The sequence below is a fragment of the Oncorhynchus clarkii genome, unplaced genomic scaffold, assembly GCF_045791955.1.
Source record: "Oncorhynchus clarkii lewisi isolate Uvic-CL-2024 unplaced genomic scaffold, UVic_Ocla_1.0 unplaced_contig_3010_pilon_pilon, whole genome shotgun sequence".
Taxonomy (NCBI): Eukaryota; Metazoa; Chordata; class Actinopteri; order Salmoniformes; family Salmonidae; genus Oncorhynchus; species Oncorhynchus clarkii.
This window is the reverse complement of record NW_027260831.1, coordinates 120225-144221: the sequence shown is the minus strand read 5'-3', so window position 1 is coordinate 144221 and position 23997 is coordinate 120225. Positions and strand designations below refer to the sequence as shown.

At 43.0% G+C, this 23997-nt stretch overlaps 1 protein-coding gene across 1 annotated transcript in view; it reads left to right on the top strand.

Annotated features, from left to right (window-relative positions):
* The window catches only part of LOC139401850 (transmembrane channel-like protein 6), a 32151-nt gene extending 12140 nt beyond the window's left edge, over positions 1-20011 (top strand). The window contains exons 10-20 of the mRNA XM_071145833.1: positions 1977-2123; positions 4480-4652; positions 7243-7333; positions 13296-13393; positions 15684-15779; positions 15965-16040; positions 17752-17885; positions 18188-18364; positions 18530-18608; positions 18752-18856; positions 19339-20011. Of these exons, the coding sequence (XP_071001934.1) occupies positions 1977-2123; positions 4480-4652; positions 7243-7333; positions 13296-13393; positions 15684-15779; positions 15965-16040; positions 17752-17885; positions 18188-18364; positions 18530-18608; positions 18752-18856; positions 19339-19365 (1203 nt within the window). The 3' untranslated portion in view covers positions 19366-20011. The remainder of the gene's footprint in view (positions 1-1976; positions 2124-4479; positions 4653-7242; positions 7334-13295; positions 13394-15683; positions 15780-15964; positions 16041-17751; positions 17886-18187; positions 18365-18529; positions 18609-18751; positions 18857-19338) is intronic.
* The last annotated feature ends 3986 nt before the right edge of the window (positions 20012-23997 follow it).

The following is a 23997-nucleotide window of genomic DNA, read 5'->3' as shown; positions in this document are numbered from 1 at the left end:
CCCAGTCAGTCAGAGGCTGAAGGCCACTCCCAGTCAGTCAGAGGCTGAAGGCCACTCCCAGTCAGTCAGAGGCTGAAGGCCACTCCCAGTCAGTCAGAGGCTGAAGGCCACTACCAGTCAGTCAGTCAGTCAGAGGCTGAAGGCCACTCCCAGTCAGTCAGTCAGTCAGTCAGAGGCTGAAGGACACTCCCAGTCAGTCAGTCAGAGGCTGAAGGACACTCCCAGTCAGTCAGTCAGTCAGAGGCTGAAGGCCACTCTCAGTCAGTCAGAGGCTGAAGGCCACTCTCAGTCAGTCAGAGGCTGAAGGCCACTCTCAGTCAGTCAGAGGCTGAAGGCCACTCTCAGTCAGTCAGAGGCTGAAGGCCACTCTCAGTCAGTCAGAGGCTGAAGGCCACTCTCAGTCAGTCAGAGGCTGAAGTCCACTCTCAGTCAGTCAGTCAGTCAGAGGCTGAAGGCCACTCTCAGTCAGTCAGAGGATGAAGGCCACTCTCAGTCAGTCAGAGGCTGAAGGCCACTCTCAGTCAGTCAGAGGCTGAAGGCCACTCTCAGTCAGTCAGAGGCTGAAGGCCACTCTCAGTCAGTCAGTCAGTCAGAGGCTGAAGGCCACTCTCAGTCAGTCAGTCAGAGGCTGAAGGCCACTCCCAGTCAGTCAGTCAGAGGCTGAAGGCCACTCCCAGTCAGTCAGTCAGAGGCTGAAGGCCACTCCCAGTCAGTCAGTCAGAGGCTGAAGCCCACTCCCAGTCAGTCAGTCAGTCAGAGGCTGAAGGCCACTCCCAGTCAGTCACTCAGTCAGAGGCTGAATGCCACTCCCAGTCAGTCAGTCAGAGGCTGAAGGCCACTCCCAGTCAGTCAGAGGCTGAAGCCCACTCCCAGTCAGTCAGAGGCTGAAGCCCACTCCCAGTCAGTCAGAGGCTGAAGGCCACTCCCTGTCAGTCAGTCAGTCAGTCAGAGGCTGAAGGCCACTCCCAGTCAGTCAGAGGCTGAAGGCCACTCCCAGTCAGTCAGAGGCTGAAGGCCACTCCCAGTCAGTCAGAGGCTGAAGGCCACTCCCAGTCAGTCAGAGGCTGAAGGCCACTCCCAGTCAGTCAGAGGCTGAAGGCCACTCCCTGTCAGTCAGAGGCTGAAGGCCACTCCCTGTCAGTCAGAGGCTGAAGGCCACTCCCTGTCAGTCAGAGGCTGAAGGCCACTCCCTGTCAGTCAGAGGCTGAAGGCCACTCCCAGTCAGTCAGTCAGTCAGAGGCTGAAGGCCACTCCCAGTCAGTCAGTCAGTCAGAGGCTGAAGGACACTCCCAGTCAGTCAGTCAGTCAGTCAGTCAGTCAGTCAGTCAGAGGCTGAAGGCCACTCCCAGTCAGTCAGTCAGAGGCTGAAGGCCACTCTCAGTCAGTCAGTCAGAGGCTGAAGGCCACTCTCAGTCAGTCAGTCAGTCAGAGGCTGAAGGCCACTCTCAGTCAGTCAGTCAGTCAGTCAGAGTCTGAAGGCCACTCTCAGTCAGTCAGAGGCTGAAGGCCACTCTCAGTCAGTCAGTCAGAGGCTGAAGCCCACTCCCAGTCAGTCAGCCAGTCAGAGGCTGAAGGCCACTCCCAGTCCATCAATTTGCCTCGGATAGATCTGCATATCTACAGTATCTAAAGGACAACTGTTCTAGCTGGCATTGAAACACACACAGGATGTGGGTCTAGGTGTTTGTGGTGTAGCATGCCTATAGAAAGCTACATTCTTGCCCAGTGTCAACAGAAAATGAACAAGAATATGCAACCATTTTAAGATGTACAAATAAGACTAAGTTAGCTACAAGGAACTACATTATGACGCAGATTAAAATACTGACTGGGGAAGTTATTTTTCAGTGTTGTAGTTTCACTGACTCTACATTCACAAACACTGTTTGGCTACTGATGAAAATGAGCTGTATTGTTGGTTATTGTGTACTGTCCTTGTTGAATAAATAAATAAACTGTCTCTTCATTCTTTCCAGGAGCTGTTGTCGGAGGTGAAAGGCGGAGAGGAGGAGAAGGGCAGGCTGTCTGGGATGGCGGTGCACCTGCTAGCATGGAGCATTTCTCTGGGGAGCACCTTCTTCTGTGCACTCGGCATCCACTGCTTTGCCAAGTACATGCACCTGGTTAGTGTGTGTGTGTGTGTGTGTGTGGGGGGGGGGGGGGGGGGGGGGGGGCTCGTATCACACCATAGAACGCTATGCAAATCCAACCCCAGCTAAACTGTTGCACCTTTTTCATACTGCTGAGCCAAGCATGAGCTGTACTGCACTGGCCTGGTTAGGCATCCTATATAGCTGCTGGAACTGTGCTGGAGAGGACAATGTGGAAAGAAAATGGGCTATACGGACCAGCACAGTACGGTTCAGGTTTGCACAATAGGGGTATTACTGCCAGAGTTTCTTGTGGCTGCTCTCTCAAAGGTAGATAGATGAGCCTTTACCAAGGAAGGAGAGAGAGCTTACTCTGTCACTAACCCACTGCTGCTGGCACACCAGCCCATTCGCTACCTTCCCATTTTCATACTAGCATACCACATAGAATACACTGCCCAACACTGTACATAACTTCCTTTTTAAGTAGAACATTAGTGGGTGGATATTGGCAATACATAACTTCCTTCTAAGTAAGTAAGTTAGTGGGTGGATATTGGAAGAGGACTATCACCACTTTACTTTCAAGTATTGCCACAGTTTTTGGGGATAAGGTTTTTTCAGAGTTTCTCTGAGAATCAGACAGGAACGGTTTTTGTTTGTTGCAGAATTCTACTTTGGTGAGTCGACAGAGGAAATCACATTGTGAAATCAGAGAGCAGCTTAAGACATGTTGTTGCCTGCAAAACAAGATGGGGAGATGTCTCGGGGCCTACTCGAAGGGAATGCAACATTCTCAATGTTGGAGTAGGTCAGAAGCCTGGTCCCAGATCTGTGGTGTATAGCCCACTCCTATGGACTTTGTCATGCCAAATAACACAAACAGATCTGGGAGGAGCAGACTATAGTCAGCGATGTAGAGCCTTGCTTGTTCTTACCTTAATGTCTGTCTGCACTGCAGTGTTTCTATAGCCAGGTCACAGATCTGTTTGTTCTGTATAGCCAACTCCTACGGTTGTACGTTTGACAATGACCATAGGAGTTGAGAAGACTGATCTGCGACCACTGCCCACCCAACTAATATTCATAGCAACAAAATTCTGAACATTGTGCCCAACGGAAAACGCCTCCAGCACCCCTGGTCTCTACTGTAGGCCTATGCAACACTCCTGGTCTCACTGTAGGCCTATGCAACACCCCTGGTCTCTACTGTAGGCCTATGCAACACCCCTGGTCTCTACTGTAGGCCTATGCAACACCCCTGGTCTCTACTGTAGGCCTATGCAACACCCCTGGTCTCTACTGTAGGCCTATGCAACACCCCTGGTCTCTACTGTAGGCCTATGCAACACCCCTGGTCTCTACTGTAGGCCTATGCAACACCCCTGGTCTCTAATGTAGGCCTATGCAATACTCCTGGTCTCTACTGTAGGCCTATGCAACACCCCTGGTCTTTACTGTAGGCCTATGCAATACTCCTGGTCTCTACTGTAGGCCTATGCAACACCCCTGGTCTTTACTGTAGGCCTATGCAATACTCCTGTAGGCCTATGCATCACCCCTGGTCTCTACTATAGGCCTATGCAACACCCTTGGTCTCTACTTTAGGCCTATGCAATACTCCTGGTCTCTAATAATCCTGTACTGTAGGCCTATGCAACACTCCTGGTCTCTACTGTAGGCCTATGCAACACCCCTGGTCTCTACTGTAGGCCTATGCAACACTCCTGTAGGCCTATGCAACACCCCTGGTCTCTACTGTAGGCCTATGCAACACTCCTGTAGGCCTATGCAACACCCCAGGTCTCTACTATAGGCCTATGCAACACTCCTGGTCTCTACTGTAGGCCTATGCAATATCCCTGGTCTCTACTGTAGGCCTATGCAACACCCCTGATCTCTACTGTAGGCCTATGCAACACTCCTGGTGTCTACTGTAGGCCTATGCAACACCCCTGGTGTCTACTGTAGGCCTATGCAACACTCCTGGTCTCTACTGTAGGTCTATGCAACACTCCTGTAGACCTATGCAACACCCCTGGTCTCTACTCTAGGCATATGCAACACTCCTGGTCTCACTGTAGGCCTATGCAACACCCCTGGTCTCTACTGTAAGCCTATGCAACACCCCTGGTCTCTACTGTAGGCCTATGCAACACTCCTGGTCTCTACTGTAGGCCTATGCAACACCCCTGGTCTCTACTGTAGGCCTATGCAACACTCCTGGTCTCTACTGTAGGCCTATGCAACACCCCTGGTCTCTACTGTAGGCCTATGCAACACTCCTGGTCTCTACTGTAGGCCTATGCAACACTCCTGCTATTTTGTTACACTCTCTCTTTTTGACAACACAGTCCTTTGTTTAATGTTTTTCCTTCAATGTGACCAGAGGAGACTTGAGGATGCAGAGGGGGAGGTCAGTGTGGTGCATGAGGCTCGTCTGCTGGCTCTGCCTGGGGTTGTGTCCTGTGGGAACCTCCTCCTCCCTGGTCTCTTCAACCTCGTGTCTTGGATGGAGAACTTCAACTCGCCCATTGTACGTCTCTATGTTTCCATCTTCAGGTAAATGCGACTAGAACTGCGTTCAGAGATGTTCAGTGTTTGACACATATTAGTACATTAGCATTGTGGTAAGTTCCAGAGTTCCAATATTTTTCCCAGAAATCCTGGTTGAAGGATTCTGGATTTCCTGCTTATTCCCTCCTGATTCTGGATTTCCTGCTTATTCCCTCCTGATTCTGGATTTCCTGCTTATTCCCTCCTGATTCTGGATTTCCTGCTTATTCCCTCCTGATTCTGGATTTCCTGCTTTTTCCTTCCTGATTCTGGGAATCTTCCAACTGGGATTTCTGGAAAAACAGCTAATTTTGGTGAAAATGACAACCCTGGTTGTCCAACAAATTAAGTTGGTGAATTATCTTACCAAAGCTAATGTCACAATCCAATATGAATGGAAATATGTAAATTACATGTTGCTTAGCCTATATTTCATTTTGGATTGTAACATTAACAGGCTCCCGAGTGGCAGAGCGGTCTAAGGCACAGTGCTTGAGGCGTCACTACAGACACCCTGGTTCGATTCCAGGCTGTATCACAACCGGGTATGATTGGGAGTCCCATAGGGCGGCGCACAATTGGCCCAGCGTCGTCCCGGTTTGGCCGGTGTAGGCCGTCATTGAATATAAGAATTTGTTCTTAACTGACTTACCTAGTTAAATAAATGTAAAACAAACAAAAAACAGGCGAGTTGACCACCGAAATAACCCCCCACTTAACTCAAGACAAAACTTCACAAGACATTCAGAATACCTCCCATTCTAATTTCCTGCAATTCTACATGTCTAATGTGTGTTCATATGATACCTGAGTGACTCAACAAAATCAATGGGGGGCCCTGGATACGTAATCCAGCCACGATAACTGCAAGATTTAGATAGGTAAATTAGGCTAACCAGTTATCTAGCTGACATGTAGCTGGTTAGCCTAACTTGCCTACAGTGCATTGAGAAAGTATTCAGACCCCTTGACTTTTTACACATTTGTTACGCCTTATTCTAAAATGTATTCAATTGTTTTTCCCTCCTCAATCTACACACAATACCCCATAATGACAAAGCAAAAACAGGTTTCTAGAATTTGTTTGAAATGTATAAAAAATGTAAACTGAAATATCAGATTTACATAAGTATTCAGACCCTTTACTCAGTACTTTGTTGAAGCAGCTTTGGCAGTAATCACAGCTTTGATTCTTCTTGGGTATGACGCTACAAGTTTGGCACACCTGTATTTGGGGAGTTTCTCCCATTCTTCTCTGCAGATCCTCTCAAGCTCTGTCAGGTTGGATGTGAAGCGTTGCTACACAGTTATTTTCAGGTCTCTCCAGAGATGTTCGATCAGGTTCAAGATGTCCTGAATCCACTCTTACATTGTCTTGGCTGTGTGCTTAGGGTTGTTGTCCTGTTGGAAAGTGAACCTTCACCCCAGTCTGAAGTCCTGAGCGGTCTGGAGGAGGTTTTCATCAAGGATCTCTCTGTTCTTTGCACCGTTCATCTTTCCTTTGATCCTGACTAGTTCCTGCCGCTGAAAAACATCCCCATAGCATGATGCTGCCACCACCATACTTCACCGTAGGGATGGTGCCAGGTTTCCTCCCGACGTGAAACTTCTCATTCAGGCCAAAGAGTTCACTCTTGGTTTCATCAGACCAGAGAATGTTGTTTCTCATGGTCTGAGAGCCTTTTGGCAGACTCCAAGCGGACTGTCATGTGCCTTTTTACAGAGGAATGGCTTCCGTCTGGCCTCTCTACCATAAAGGCCGGATTGGTGGAGTGCTGGAGCGATGGTTGTCCTTCTGGAAGGTTTTCCCATCTCCACAGAAGAACTCCAAACTTCTTCCTTTTAAGAATGATGGATGCCACTGTGTTCTTGCGGACCTTCAATGCTGCAGACATTTTTTGGTACCCTTCCCCAGATCTGTTCCTCGACACAATCCTGTCTCGGAGCTCTACAGACAATTCTTATAATCTCATGGCTTGGTTTTTGCTCTGACATGCACTGCCAACTGTGGGACCTTATATAGACTCTTTAACACAGGTGGACTCCAATCAAGTTTTAGAAACATCTCAAGGATGATCAATGGAAACAGGAAGCACCTGAGCTCAATTTCGAATTCAAATTATTTACGTTAAAACTTGTTTTCACTTTGTCATTATGGGGTATTGTGTGTAAATTGATTAGATGTATTTATTTAATCCATTTTTAGAATAAAGCCGTAACAAAATGTGTAAAAAGTCAAAGGGTCTGAATACTTTCTCAATGCACTGTGTCTAGCTTACATGGGCTAGTAGTTTAACAACTGAACATTTGTCAGTTGTAAATAGCTGTAGGTCTGTCAGTGAATGACATAAGAAGAAAACTGTCCATGCACTTAGACATTTCCAAATTGCACCTTGTGCATTCTATTATAAATCAACAGCAGCAAGTTGAAAGCCTGACTAAGTTCACCCCAAAAAAGTCAGGACCCGCTGTGTGTATTGACCCCGTTCTGGGTCCGGACCACGGTCCTCCATTTCAGTATGGCTGGGCTAAACTGACCTTAAATCAGCACTCTTACTCTGAGACACTTGATACTGTACATCCTGTTTTTATACAGGAACCTACTGCTGAAGGTGAGCATTCTTGGCGTACTGTGCTACCATTGGCTGGGGAAAATTGCAGCTGAACCAGAGCAACATGGTCTGCAGGTAAGACACCTGATACTTGTCACCATGCTGTCTGTCATAAAACAAGATGTCACCTTCAAATTAAGGTCCCCTTTCATTGAAACATTAGTAGCTAAGAATTTATGGCCCAAAGTAGTAGTAGGGGACAGTTCTATATTTACTAGGGAGGCTGGTCCAACTCAAGGTGTCATACAAAAAATGTACCTCCCTTCTCAGCTTAACTATTTACACATGACCCCCCCCCCCCTTTTCACTGTAAAATAAATTGCACACCCTCCCCACTCATAGAATTAACTCAAAATAATGTTTACGACCACAAATAACAACTGTAGCAACACTGTGTTTATAAACATGGGTATCAACTTTGCCACTTCAGCATGCTTTTGTGGCACGATTGATGCCGTGCAGGTTGAGGGTTGGCCGACCACCACCGAGGAGCTCACTCTCCCTGCCTGTTTCATTAATCTACAATCAGAGCCGGATGCAGACAATGATCAGCTAGGGGGAAATTAGAATTAAAATGTTAATGCCATATGTATAACTATGTCAAATATGTGACACATTTTCCACCAACAGGTTTCTGTCCCAATGCGCCACACAACCAATAAACAAAGCATACCAATTCCAAGCACCCCAATATCATCATTTGCGTTTTCAGCACCACAACAAATAGACTGACAACTGGAAATGCATCCCTCCCTACCTTGTAGGCCTACCCAGTATTGAAGGCTTGTGTTGACAATCTCCGACTGTCATTAAACTGTCATTTTGGTGTTTTGTAACAGATGTCTCTTTCCATTTGTCAAATGGCCGCTGCACTGTTTGGATTTATAGATTTTTTTTATTTGTCACAAGTCCTCAACTGGCAGCTTCATTGAATAGTGCCCGCAAAACACCAGTCTCAACGTCAACAGTGAAGAGGCGACTCCGGGATGCTGGCCTTCTAGGCAGAGTTCCTCTGTCCAGTGTCTGTGTTCTTTTGCCCATCTTAATCTTTTATTTTTATTGGCCAGTCTGAGATGGCTTTTTCTTTGCAACACTGCCTAGAATGCCAGCATCCCGGAGTTGTCTCTTCACTGTTGACGTTGAGACGGGTGTTTTGCTGGTACTATTTAATGAAGCTGCCAGTTGAGGACTTGTGAGGTATCTGTTTCTCAAACTAGGCACTAATGTACTTGTCCTCTTGCTCAGTTGTGCACCGGGGCCTCCCACTCTTTCTATTCTGGTTAGTGCCAGTTTGCACTGTTCTGTGAAGGGAGTAGTACACAGCGTTGTACGAGATCTCCAGTTTCTTGGCAATATCTCACATGGAATAGCCTTAATTTCTCAGAACAAGAATAGACTGACGAGTTTCAGAATAAAGGTCTTTGTTTCTGGCCATTTTGAGCCTGTAATCGAACCCACACATGCTGATGTTCCAAATACTCAACTAGTCTAAAGAAGGCCCGTTTTACTGCTTCTTTAATCAGATCAACAGTTTTCAGCTGTGCTAACATAATTGCAAAAGGGTTTTCTAATGATCAATTAGCCTTTTAAAATGATAAACTTGGATTAGCTAACGCAACGTGCCATTGGAACACAGGAGTGATAGCTGCTGATAATGGGCCTCCGTACGCCTATTGTCACGGCCGTCTTCCTGGAACGAATAAGTGGACCAAAGCGCAGCGTGGTGAGTGTACATTACTTTATTTCTAATGTCGCCAACAAAATAAACAATACAAAACGACCGTGAACCTTAAGAGGGCTATAGTGCCACTAACAAAGTAAACTACCCACAATAAAAGGAGGGAAAAGGGCTACCTAAGTATGATACTCAATCAGAGACAACGTTAGACAGCTGTCCCTGATTGAGAACCATACCCGGCCAACACATAGAAACACAAATCATAGAAATATAGGACATAGAATGCCCACCCAAATCACACCCTGACCAAACCAAAAAGAGACATAAAAAAGGCTCTCTAAGGTCAGGGTGTGACCTTACCCCCCTCCAAAGGTGCGGACTCCGCCCGCAAAACCTGAACCTATAGGGGAGGGTCTGGGTGGGCATCTATCCGCGGTGGCAGCTCTGGTGCGGGACGTAGACCCCGCTCCACCTCTGGCTCACCCCGCTTTGGTGGCGCCTCTGGTGTGAGGACCCTCTCTGCGGGCCCCAGACTGGGGACCCTCGTTGCTGGCCCCAGACCCTCCCCTATAGGTTCAGGTTTTGCGGCCGGAGTCCGCACCTTTGGAGGGGGGTAAGGTCACACTACCATGCCCTGTGCCCAATACAAAATATATATAAAAAACACACTACCCTCCCCTGTGCCCAATACAAAAATATATTTAAAAAACACATTACCATGCCCTGTGCCCAATATAAAATATATATATAAAAAACACACTACCCTCCCCTGTGCCCAATATAAAATATATATATAAAAAAAACACACTACCCTCCCCTGTGCCCAATATAAAATATATATATAAAAAAAAACACACTACCCTCCCCTGTGCCCAATATAAAATATATATATAAAAAAAAACACACTACCCTCCCCTGTGCCCAATATAAAATATATATATAAAAAAAAACACACTACCCTCCCCTGTGCCCAATATAAAATATATATTACAAAAAACACACTACCCTCCCCTGTGCCCAATATAAAATATATATATAAAAAAAAACACACTACCCTCCCCTGTGCCCAATATAAAATATATATATAAAAAAAAACACACTACCCTCCCCTGTGCCCAATATAAAATATATATATAAAAAAAAACACACTACCCTCCCCTGTGCCCAATATAAAATATATATTACAAAAAACACACTACCCTCCCCTGTGCCCAATATAAAATATATATATAAAAAAAAACACACTACCCTCCCCTGTGCCCAATATAAAATATATATATAAAAAAAAACACACTACCCTCCCCTGTGCCCAATATAAAATATATATTACAAAAAACACACTACCCTCCCCTGTGCCCAATATAAAATATATATTTAAAATAACACACTACCCTCCCCTGTGCCCAATATAAAATATATATATAGAAAAAAACACACTACCCTCCCCTGTGCCCAATATAAAATATATATTAAAAAAAACACACTACCCTCCCCTGTGCCCAATATAAAATATATATTTAAAATAACACACTACCCTCCCCTGTGCCCAATATAAAATATATATATAAAAAAAAACACACTACCCTCCCCTGTGCCCAATACAAAATATATATAAAAAACACACTACCCCGCCCTGTGCCCAATACAAAATATATATAAAAAACACACTACCATGCCCTGTGCCCAATACAAAATATATATAAAAAAACACACTACCCTCCCCTGTGCCCAATACAAAATATATATAAAAAACACACTACCCTCCCCTGTGCCCAATACAAAATATATATAAAAAAAACACACTACCCTCCCCTGTGCCCAATACAAAATATATATAAAAAACACACTACCCTCCCCTGTGCCCAATACAAAATATACAGTGCCTTGCGAAAGTATTCGGCCCCCTTGAACTTTGCGACCTTTTGCCACATTTCAGGCTTCAAACATAAAGATATAAAACTGTATTTTTGTGTGAAGAATCAACAACAAGTGGGACACAATCATGAAGTGGAACGACATTTATTGGATATTTCAAACTTTTTTAACAAATCAAAAACTGAAAAATTGGGCGTGCAAAATTATTCAGCCCCCTTAAGTTAATACTTTGTAGCGCCACCTTTTGCTGCGATTACAGCTGTAAGTCGCTTGGGGTATGTCTCTATCAGTTTTGCACATCGAGAGACTGAAATTTTTTCCCATTCCTCCTTGCAAAACAGCTTGAGCTCAGTGAGGTTGGATGGAGAGCATTTGTGATTCTCGATTGGATTCAGGTCTGGACTTTGACTTGGCCATTCTAACACCTGGATATGTTTATTTTTGAACCATTCCATTGTAGATTTTGCTTTATGTTTTGGATCATTGTCTTGTTGGAAGACAAATCTCCGTCCCAGTCTCAGGTCTTTTGCAGACTCCATCAGGTTTTCTTCCAGAATGGTCCTGTATTTGGCTCCATCCATCTTCCCATCAATTTTAACCATCTTCCCTGTCCCTGCTGAAGAAAAGCAGGCCCAAACCATGATGCTGCCACCACCATGTTTGACAGTGGGGATGGTGTGTTGCTTTTACGCCAAACATAACATTTTGCATTGTTGCCAAAAAGTTCAATTTTGGTTTCATCTGACCAGAGCACCTTCTTCCACGTTTGGTGTGTCTCCCAGGTGGCTTGTGGCAAACTTTAACCAACACTTTTTATGGATATCTTTAAGAAATGGCTTTCTTCTTGCTACTCTTCCATAAAGGCCAGATTTGTGCAATATACGACTGATTGTTGTCCTATGGACAGAGTCTCCCACCTCAGCTGTAGATCTCTGCAGTTCATCCAGAGTGATCATGGGCCTCTTGGCTGCATCTCTGATCAGTCTTCTCCTTGTATGAGCTGAAAGTTTAGAGGGACGGCCAGGTCTTGGTAGATTTGCAGTGGTCTGATACTCCTTCCATTTCAATATTATCGCTTGCACAGTGCTCCTTGGGATGTTTAAAGCTTGGGAAATCTTTTTGTATCCAAATCCGGCTTTAAACTTCTTCACAACAGTATCTCGGACCTGCCTGGTGTGTTCCTTGTTCTTCATGATGCTCTCTGCGCTTTTGACGGACCTCTGAGACTATCACAGTGCAGGTGCATTTATACGGAGACTTGATTACACACAGGTGGATTGTATTTATCATCATTAGTCATTTAGGTCAACATTGGATCATTCAGAGATCCTCACTGAACTTCTGGAGAGAGTTTGCTGCACTGAAAGTAAAGGGGCTGAATAATTTTGCACGCCCAATTTTTCAGTTTTTGATTTGTTAAAAAAGTTTTAAATATCCAATAAATGTCGTTCCACTTCATGATTGTGTCCCATTTGTTGTTGATTCTTCACAAAAAAATACAGTTTTATATCTTTATGTTTGAAGCCTGAAATGTGGCAAAAGGTCGCAAAGTTCAAGGGGGCCGAATACTTTCGCAAGGCACTGTATATAAAAAACACACTACCCTCCCCTGTGCCCAATACAATATATATATAAAAAACACACTACCATGCCCTGTGCCCAATACAAAATATATATAAAAAACACACTACCATGCCCTGTGCCCAATACAACATATATATAAAAAACACACTACCATGCCCTGTGCCCAATACAAAATATATATAAAAAACACACTACCATGCCCTGTGCCCAATACAACATATATATAAAAAACACACTACCATGCCCTGTGCCCAATACAAAATATATATAAAAAACACACTACCATGCCCTGTGCCCAATACAACATATATATAAAAAACACACTACCATGCCCTGTGCCCAATACAAAATATATATAAAAAACACACTACCATGCCCTGTGCCCAATACAACATATATATAAAAAACACACTACCATGCCCTGTGCCCAATACAAAATATATATAAAAAAAAACACTACCATGCCCTGTGCCCAATACAACATATATATAAAAAACACACTACCATGCCCTGTGCCCAATACAAAATATATATAAAAAACACACACTACCATGCCCTGTGCCCAATACAACATATATATAAAAAACACACTACCATGCCCTGTGCCCAATACAAAATATATATAAAAAACACACTACCATGCCCTGTGCCCAATAAAATAAAATAAATGCATAACCCTCCCCAAAGCACCTTTTTAAAAAAAATTGTTGGAAAACCCTCCCTTATTTTGGACCCCCCCCTAGGCCTTGCAAGTGGAGCAATTTTGCTCTCCCACAAAATGAGTTCCCATATTTGGGATAGTATAGACTCTTTTCAGATGTCAATTAGTCTGTTAATGAGTTCCCACCACAGTTGTTGTAATGTATATTTTGACTTTGGTATCTTGGTCTGTCTCTACAGTGCTGGGAGAGCTTTGTTGGTCAGGAGCTGTATCGTTTCCTGCTCGTGGATTTCATATTCACGGTTCTCTACACAGTCTTCGGAGAATTTATTTGGAAGTAAGAAGTGTTTTATGGTAATAATTCCTGTAAGATGTACTGACACTCCCCTCTGTAACCCCATGTTGTGGAGATTTGTATGTGTTAACCTACAGTACCAGTCAAAAGTTTGGACACGCCTAATACTTTGGACACGTTTTTCTTTATTTTGACTATTTTCTACATTGTAGAATAAGAGTGAAGACATCAAAACAATGCAATAACACATATGGAATCATGTAGTAACCCAAAAAATGTTAAACAAATCTAAATATATTTGAGATTCTTCAAAGTAGCCACCCTTTGCCTTGATGACAGCTTTGCACACTCTTGGCATTCTATATGTAGTGATCTGGAATGCATTTCAATTAAAAAGTTAATTTCTGTAATTTATTTTCTTAGTGTGTTTGAGCCAATCAGTTGTGTTGTGATAAGGTAGGGGGACGTATACAGAAGATAGTCCTATTTGGTAAAATACCAAGTCCATATTATTGCAAAAACAGCTCAAATGAGCAAAGAGAAACGACAGTCCATCATTACGTCAAGACATGAAGGTCAGTCAATCCGGAACATTTCAAGAACTTTGAAAGTTTCTTTAAGTGCAGTCGCAAAAACCATCAAGCGCTATGATGAAACTGGCTCTCATGAGGACCGCCACAGGAAAGGAAGACCCAGAGTTACCTCTGCTGCAGAGGATAAGTTCATTACAGTTAACTGTCTCTCATGAGGACCACCACAGGAAAGGAAGACCCAGAGTTACCTCTGCTGCAGAGAATAAGTTCATCAGAGTTAACTGTCTCTCATGAGGACCACCACAGGAAAGGAAGACCCAGAGTTACCTCTGCTGCAGAGGATAAGTTCATTACAGTTAACTGTCTCTCATGAGGACCACCACAGGAAAGGAAGACCCAGGGTTACCTCTGCTGCAGAGGATAAGTTCATTACAGTTAACTGGCTCTCATGAGGACCGCCACAGGAAAGGAAGACCCAGAGTTACCTCTGCTACAGAGGATAAGTTCATTACAGTTAACTGGCTCTCATGAGGACCGCCACAGGAAAGGAAGACCCAGAGTTACCTCTGCTGCAGAGAATAAGTTCATTAGAGTTAACTGTCTCTCATGAGGACCGCCACAGGAAAGGAAGACCCAGAGTTACCTCTGCTGCAGAGGATACGTTCATTAGAGTTACCAGCCTCAGGAATTGCAGCCCAAATAAACTTAAACAGCATTGCTACCACAGCATTCTGCAGCGATATACTATCCCATCTGGTTTACGCTTAGTGGGACAATGACCCAACACACCTCTAGGCTGTGTAAGGGCTATTTGGCCAAGAAGGAGAGTGATGGAGTGCTGCATCAGATGATCTGGACTCAACAATCACCCAACCTCAACCCAATTGAGATGGTTTGGGATGAGTTGGACCGTGGAGTAAAGGAAAAGCAGCCAACAAGTGCTCAGCATATGTGGGAACACCTTCAGGACTGTTGGAAAAGCTTTCCAGGTGAAGCTGGTTGAGAGAATACCAAGAGTGTGCAAAGCTGTCAAGAAAAAGGGTGGCTGCTTTGAAGAATCTAAAACACTTTTTTGATTACTGTATGATTCAAAATGTGTTATTTCATAGTTATGGCTTCACTATTATTATGCAATGTAGAAAATGAGTAAAAATAAAGAAAAAACCTTGAATGAGTAGGTTTAGAATGAGTGTGTCTAAACTTTTGACTGGCACTGTGTATTCTACTATTTTCATATTCGCTCTACTTGCTCTTTGGAGATTCTATCTGGAAATATTTGAGTGACTAACCAGCTGAGCATATTTTGAAGATGTTTGTGTAGATAATTCATGTGCAATGTAACTGCTATTCTATTTTCACTGTGCTTGACATGCTCTCTGGGTAATTTGTGAGGAAGTCGGTAGTGAAGTTGTGAGTGCCAGAACTGCTTGAGCATTTGTTTGTTTCACATTCACTGTGAGATGTACTGACACTACTATTTTAATGTTGACTGTGTTCTACAGTCTTTTTGAAGGATGCTTCAAGAGTCCCTTCATTAGATGACCTTCATTAGTCAGACAGCTAAACAGTAACCAATACAGGTTTTTGTACTATTTGTATGTGATTGTATTTCTGTTCTTGTCATATTAGCAGTCATTCTGTATAGTATGTTCAAGTTGTAACTGCCAAAGTGTATTTGTGAAATGGAAATTTGTAAATAAGCTTTTTTTTAATAGAAGTTGTACGTGGCAGACCTGCTGAACATGTTGTTTAGAATTCCTGTAAAATGTACTGATACTCCACTCTGTTTCCCCCCATAGGCGGTTTTCTCAAGGAGTGCTGAGGAGAAGGAGGAAGCCAGTGTTTGATATCGCCCGTAACGTACTCGAGCTCATCTATGGGCAAACCCTCACCTGGTAAAATGCCTGTTGGCATGCCATGAGTCGTCTCACCTCGTATCTCTGTGACATAATTGTTTTGTCATGCTTCGTTAGATGCTGCAGGTGCCGTCAGCCCTGGGTCGTCTCTCTTTCTTTTGATGATAATGTCATTGAGGTTTCTGTGGTATTTATGTCTCCTTCTCTGTCATCTTTTCCCACAGGCTAGGCTTGCTCTTCACTCCTTTACTGCCAGCTGTGCAGATCCTCAAGCTGTTGTTGTTGTTCCATATGAAAAAGGTAGGTAGGCCCCAGCTCAGAGCTCAACCAGTGTGACTATTTCAGTGACAGTGGTACACTCCTTAAAAGAGGTCAAACTATCATGTCCAAACTCTGCACTTGTCATAACCAGAGGCCCAAAAAGTGTTGACAAACGATTAGGTAAGTAAAGGTCCCGTCCAGAAACTTAAGGTCCCCAACTTAATTCCCACCCGCTCATGCTCTGTTTGCCTGCCTTCTCTGACCTTGTTCACTTTGACCCGAGCCACTTCCTTCAATTGAAAATGAATAGGATCCGCCATTTTGTTGCCAGCTATCGCACTCAGTGGAAACCCCAGCGGTGTTAGACTAATTAGTCTTTCTTATTTTGTTGCTGTTTGCCATCCTCAGAGCAGTCTACTGGTGAACTCTCTTGTTGCTATTCTCCCTCCTCACAGCAGTCTACTGGTGAACTCTCTTGTTGCTATTCTCCCTCCTCACAGCAGTCTACTGGTGAACTCTCTTGTTGCTTTTCTCCCTCCTCAGAGCAGCCTACTGGTGAACTCTCTTGTTGCTTTTCTCCCTCCTCAGAGCAGTCTACTGGTGAACTCTCTTGTTGCTATTCTCCCTCCTCAGAGCAGTCTACTGGTGAACTCTCTTGTTGCTTTTCTCCCTCCTCAGAGCAGCCTACTGGTGAACTCTCTTGTTGCTTTTCTCCCTCCTCAGAGCAGCCTACTGGTGAACTCTCTTGTTGCTATTCTCCCTCCTCAGAGCAGTCTACTGGTGAACTCTCTTGTTGCTTTTCTCCCTCCTCAGAGCAGCCTACTGGTGAACTCTCTTGTTGCTTTTCTCCCTCCTCAGAGCAGCCTACTGGTGAACTCTCTTGTTGCTTTTCTCCCTCCTCAGAGCAGTCTACTTGTGAACTCTGTTGTTGCTTTTCTCCCTCCTCAGAGCAGTCTACTGGTGAACTCTCTTGTTGCTTTTCTCCCTCCTCAGAGCAGCCTACTGGTGAACTCTCTTGTTGCTTTTCTCCCTCCTCAGAGCAGTCTACTGGTGAACTCTCTCGTTGCTTTTCTCCCTCCTCAGAGCAGCCTACTGGTGAACTCTCTTGTTGCTTTTCTCCCTCCTCAGAGCAGTCTACTGGTGAACTCTCTTGTTGCTTTTCTCCCTCCTCAGAGCAGTCTACTTGTGAACTCTCTTGTTGCTTTTCTCCCTCCTCAGAGCAGCCTACTGGTGAACTCTCTTGTTGCTATTCTCCCTCCTCAGAGCAGCCTACTGGTGAACTCTCTTGTTGCTTTTCTCCCTCAGGGCAGTCTACTTGTGAACTCTCTTGTTGCTTTTCTCCCTCCTCAGAGCAGTCTACTGGTGAACTCTCTTGTTGCTTTTCTCCCTCCTCAGAGCAGTCTACTTGTGAACTCTCTTGTTGCTTTTCTCCCTCCTCAGAGCAGTCTACTGGTGAACTCTCTTGTTGCTTTTCTCCCTCCTCAGAGCAGTCTACTGGTGAACTCTATTGTTGCTTTTCTCCCTCCTCAGAGCAGTCTACTGGTGAACTCTCTTGTTACTTTTCTCCCTCAGAGCAGTCTACTTGTGAACTCTCTTGTTGCTTTTCTCCCTCCTCAGAGCAGTCTACTGGTGAACTCTCTTGTTGCTTTTCTCCCTGCTCAGAGCAGTCTACTTGTGAACTCTCTTGTTGCTTTTCTCCCTCCTCAAAGCAGTCTACTGGTGAACTCTTGTTGCTTTTCTCCCTCCTCAGAGCAGCCTACTGGTGAACTGCCAGGCATCCAGGAAGCCGTGGAGAGCCAGTCAGATGAGCACCCTCTTCATCTCTCTGCTGTGTTTCCCCTCTTTCCTCGGGGCCACCGTGTCTGTGACCTACACCATATGGACGTGAGTCTGTCCAACACACACACGAGCGGTGTCTGACACACACACACACACACAAATATATCAACCTATACCAATGTAGGCACAAGTATGCATACAGTACATGCACCTTTTCACTTTTGAGTCTATGTTGCTATGTAACATCCCTTGAAAAGTACGCATCTCTGGAATTGTGCTGGGAAGGACAACATGAACAGAAAATATATTTCAGCCAGAACAGTACGCTTCAGGTTGACACTGCAGTATGAAAAGGATGTTGTGGTCCAAATGTTTCTTCCACTCTTCCCTTCGCCTCCCCCCCATAGGATTAAGCCCTCCTCTGGCTGTGGTCCTTTCAGGAACCTCCCCTTCATCTTCCACTCGGGCAAACAGTGGGCCCAGGAGCTGAAGAGTACCAACCACAAGCTGGCCTGGCTCAACTGGGTACACAGCTGCTTGGTGGAGAACCCCCTCTTCCTGTTCCTGTTGGCAGGTGTCTTTCTGTGAGTCAGCGTCCAACAAGGACATTCTTTGGACTGCTCTGGATATTTCTTGTTGTGTGCCGTTTGGCTGACACTGTTATGCAAAGCCACTAACAGTACAGTGTATGTTTTAAGCATGTTATGTTCATCTACCTGGCAGTTAATGTTTCCTCTCTTTTTTTTCAGAATGGTCATTTACATTCACACCCAAGTTTTAGACGGCCAAAGGAAAATAATCAGTCTGCTACAGGAGCAAATAGAAAATGTGTGTGTGTGTGTGTGTGTGTGTGTGTGTGTGTGTGTGTGTGTGTATGTATGTATAGACAAAAAACATCTGTTTCATTGAATATTCTTACAAAGATAGATATGTGTGTTGATGGTTACTCATCTGTTCTTTTTCATCACCAGGAGGGGAAGGACAAGAAGTTCTTAATTACTAGTCTGCACGCCATCCATGAGAAGAGGCAGTATCCACTGTCCCCTTCCTCCAGGCCTCAGCCACAGGGCAGTGAGGTGAGTGACCCTGACTGTGCCGTGTTCATTAGCGTACGCAACAGGAAAATGTTCAGCAACAGAAAATTAAAATGTTCAGCAACAGAAAATTAAAATGTTCAGCAACAGAAAAGTAAAATGTTCAGCAACAGAAAATGTAAATGTTGAGCAACAGAAACGGAAGTCCAGGTAGGCCCTCCCTGTTTGTGTGCTTTCTTCTGTTTGGTACCTAATGAACATGACCCTGTTGTATGACCTCCAAGAGCTGCTGCTGTGGTTAGTCTGTACCAAAACCATGGTGTTGTCTTCTGACAGATCTGTCTTGTCCTGCAAACACAGATTCAGGTTGATGTGTTAGTCTAAACAGATTCAGGTTGATGTGTTAGTCTAAACAGATTCAGGTTGATATGTTAGTCTAAACAGATTCAGGTTGATATGTTAGTCTAAACAGATTCAGGTCATTTCTGTTAAATATGACATCGGTTTCCCTTATGTCATTTCAGGTTGAATATGTTTTAGTGGAAGATTAAATTATTCCAGAGTATTCATTGGATGCTGCATGTTAAATTTTGGACTCCCATCACATCAAGGATATTTGTCTGCTATCAACCAGTCAAAGTGAACTCAAAGTGGAGTGATGTGTGTGGTGAAGGACATTGAGACATTTCTTGTAGAATGTAACTATGACTGATGTGTGTTCAAGACTATCAGAATGTGAAGTAACTGAGACTGATATGTATTCTAGACTATCAGAATGTAAAGTAACTGAGACTGATATGTATTCTAGACTATCAGAATGTAAAGTAACTGAGACTGATATGTATTCTAGACCATCAGAATGTGAAGTAACTGAGATTGATATGTATTCTAGACCATCAGAATGTGAAGTAACTGAGATTGATATGTATTCTAGACCATCAGAATGTGAAGTAACTGAGACTGATATGTATTCTAGACCATCAAAATGTGATGTAACTGAGACTGATATATATTCAAGACCATCCGAGGTGTGTTTTATACTAGTATGGTATTTCCAATGTGGGCCATAACTGTCTAATTTGCCTTTTGTTAATATATATTTGTAAATATATTTATTGTCTCTGGGCTGTCTGTCACCGCTTTCAAGCTTCAATGTATACTGAACAAAAATATAAACGCAACATGCAACAATTTCAACGATTTTACTGAGATACAGTTTGTCATGACGTTGCCCTCTTTGGGTACAGCGAGCACCCCTCCCTCTGCACCAGCCCTTTTCTATGCACCATCCCCCTACCCCCCTGTCTCCTACACCCAGGCTGCTGTGGTCAGAGAGAGGTTGTAAATTCCTGGAGGAGATTATCTCCTCATTGCCACAGTATAGAGACAGAGTGAGTTTTCATAGAGAGAACAAAGGAATTTCTTCCACCTCACAGAACTTGAGTTCCGAGCAACATTTATGTTCTGGAGAAGGTATAAAAGATCGGTGAAGAATCCAACTATGAATTGGTCCATTTGGTAAAATTTTGTGAAACTCATGGGAGACAATACATTACCATAACGCTGTTTATATAATAGCCTCAGTTATGAGGCTTGCATCTAATTGCTGTACAGGATGAATGAGGAAAGATTAAACTATTTGTGGGATGCTATGTAATGATGTAATGTGAGAGAATTGTATTTCTGTGTAAAGTTTCACTTAAGTCACTGGCACGCCCCCATGAACACAGTTGGGACCTGGCATCATGAGACAGCCTTTTTCTGCTCTTCCGAATAAAACCCCCACCTTGAGAATTCTCAACAGACCATATTTCTCTCAATTACGTGAAGACAAAGGTTGCAGACCAGCTTACCTCGATAACAAGAGGGCCAAGGTTTGAGACCAGACTGCTGAATCATTTAACCATCCCACGTGGTTAAACTCTTAGACTATCGATACCGACAGAATAAGAACAAGTCTTTGATATTAATTACTAGTCTGCAGCTAGGAATTCTGTATTATTGAACACGAAGACCGACAACCGCCGAAACATCTATCTATAACGACATGAATGAATGTCACTCTGAACTATCCATTCTAACCACGACCGATAGATAGAGAGAAGGTGGACATACTCTCCAACAGAAACAAACTTTTCAACAGAGATCAAGACGACACACTGAGCGTAAATCTATATATTGATTGCAATTGTTCCCGAATGAGTGAGCGTTCATGTGCAAAGGATTAGTATTTCAATTGTTATAATATTTAACTTTGTAGTGTCTCATCTCAGTTGACCCGCACTTCCCTTTTTGTCCACCAAGCTGCGATGCCGGTTTATCACACTAGGGAAACTCTGCTATCATTTCCTTGTAACAATCTACTGTTTGATTATGCATTTCTGTGAATTACTTAGTTAGTAAATAAATATTTTAAGACAATTGATGAATGGATGACTCATAGTGAAGACTGGGTTCGTGCAGATAACCAACAATTTTCGACGTTTTGAATGAGACTAACATGAGGTAAATAATGATTCATTAATCAAGACTGATTGATCAGATATTAAAATATCTGAAAGTTATATTTGGAAAATTATAACTTTGTAATCTGAATATTTTCCATGGTGCCCCTACTTCCTAGTTAATTACAGTTACATGATTAATCAGTTTAACCTCTCTGGGAAATGTGGGACGGTAGCGTCCCACCCCGCCAACAGCCAGTGAAAGTGCAGGGCGCCAAATTCAAAACAACAAAAATCTCATAATTAAAATTCCTCAAGCATACAAGTATTTTACACCATTTTAAAGATAAAATTCGCGTTAATCCAGCCACAGTGTCTGATTTCAAAAAGGCTTTACAGCGAAAGCACCACAAACGATTATAATAAGTCACCACCAAGTCACAGAAAAACACAGCCATTTTTCCAGCCAAAGAGAGGAGTCACAAAAAGCATAAATAAAATTAATCACTAACCTTTGATCTTCATCAGATGACTCACAGATGACTCATAGGACTTCATGTTACACAATACATGTATGTTTTGTTCGGTAAAGTTCATATTTATATCCAAAAATCTCATTTTACATTGGCGTGTTATGTTCAGTAGTTCCAAAACATGCAGTGATTTTGCAGAGAGCCACATCAATTTACAGAAATACTCATAAACATTAAGAGATACAACTATTATACATAGAACTGTAGATAAACTTCTCACAGCAACTTCTTTTTACATAAACTTCTCACAGCAACCGCTGTGTCAGATTTCAATTTTTTTTTACGGAAAAAGCATACCATGCAGTAATCTGAGTACGGCGCTCAGAGACCAAACAAGCCAAAAAGATATCCGCCATATTGTTTTTGCCTGCCATATGAGTTCTGTTATACTCACAGACATCATTCAAACAGTTTTAGAAAAACTTCAGAGTGTTTTCTATCCAAATGTACTAATACTAATATGCATATATTAGCAACTGGGACTGAGGAGCAGGCCGTTTACTCTGGGCACCTTATCAATCCAAGCTACTCAATACTGCCCCAGCCATAAGAAGTTAAACCTTATAATGCATATATTGCTAATCTGTGGTCCAGGACCCTATACATGTAGTGGGGGAGGGTCTTATAGTCCTTCCCCTTCTATTAACACAATATAAGCATTATCAATTATTAGAATACATCAATCATTTTGTGCAGCCCCTATCATGACCCCAAGATGACCCGCATCATTGCCTAGATTGTTACTTAACATTCATTGCTAGGAGGCGAAATATCACAAAGGGAAGTAGGGGTGAACAATGCCCATTTACTCAGAAATTTCTGTGGAACTCAATCCAGTAATATGTGAGTTATGCTGCAGGATGAGTAACATGGAACTTGTAGAAAGCCAAGAGTAGGATTGCATCATCTTCTTGTGAAGCAGGAAGAGAAACCTTGTACCCACCCCGAATCCACCTGTTGATTTATATCTTATGATGGGGTTTCCTATGCAATGCTCTTAGGGCTACCAAACAAACAGGTGGATGTACATCTCTACGACCTCTGTTGGTATGTAAGACAATATATATATATCATTATACTACTAGTGAAAGATCACATTTTGGCCTTTTTATTGCAGAAAATAAAGTCTACTCAGGAAATATTCGTTGTATCTTGCTCTAACAGGTTATTTTCATGTTAAGTTAATTATGACTGATACATTTTTTTAATATATTTTATAAAGCATAGAAGAAGTTACAGTGATCGATTTTGTTTTTGTCTGAAGCAAATATCCAAAGACTACAGCATTTCACAGGGTCAAATGAAATGAACTATTGATTTATTCTGTTTCCCTCTAGTTATGGGGAAAATGGAGCCTCAAAGGAGAGTGTACATATCTCTCCCTAAAAAACACAGGACCGCTTTGGCCAAAAAGTACAAACTGGTAAACAAACACTTATTTTTCTGACCATCCTAAAACACACTTACAGGTGTAGGATCAGTTTGTCACAGCAGGAAAATAATCCTGCAGCAACAGGAAATGTGGATTATAATTAATGGACATTTTTAGTTATGCCAAATCAAGTCTTTGATTTGTTGCAACAACAGGGTTATCAAATTAAGGTTTGATGTCTGTAGTTCTTAGTAGCCTATGAATGGATGTAGTGTATTTTTCATAGTATTCCTATTACAGACACACAATATAGTTACTTTACCATGATAACATTTTAAAATAAAAATATGAATGGCTTTATTTTGTATCTGTTGGACAGGATCACGGGCTTGTCATTAAGGATCTCAGCACTAACATAAATGATTGATACCTACAAGCTTACTTCCGACAGTGGGGCAGCATTACAGCATGCACGGTGGGCTGATTAAGTCATATCAATTATTGTAATATTAGCCTCACGTGGATAAGGCCTAAACCATACCTTTTTAAAGGGGAAATCTGTAGTTTTAAACAACATAGCATTCACCCCTCCACCTTTTTTACACTGCAGTCAGTGGAGTAAAACAAGCTTATAATTTGCATTCTAATGGGACAAGACAGTAAGACAGTTGAACTAATCTGATAAGTTATATTCCTCAAGAATCAATGGATGTAGCTATTACAGATTGACCCCTTTAAAACAACGTATTTTCTTGGATTATTGGTGTTTTTATTGGTAATGGTGATGGTCCATCCTTTGAAAACAGATCAAGAAGACTCCACAGGACTCTGACT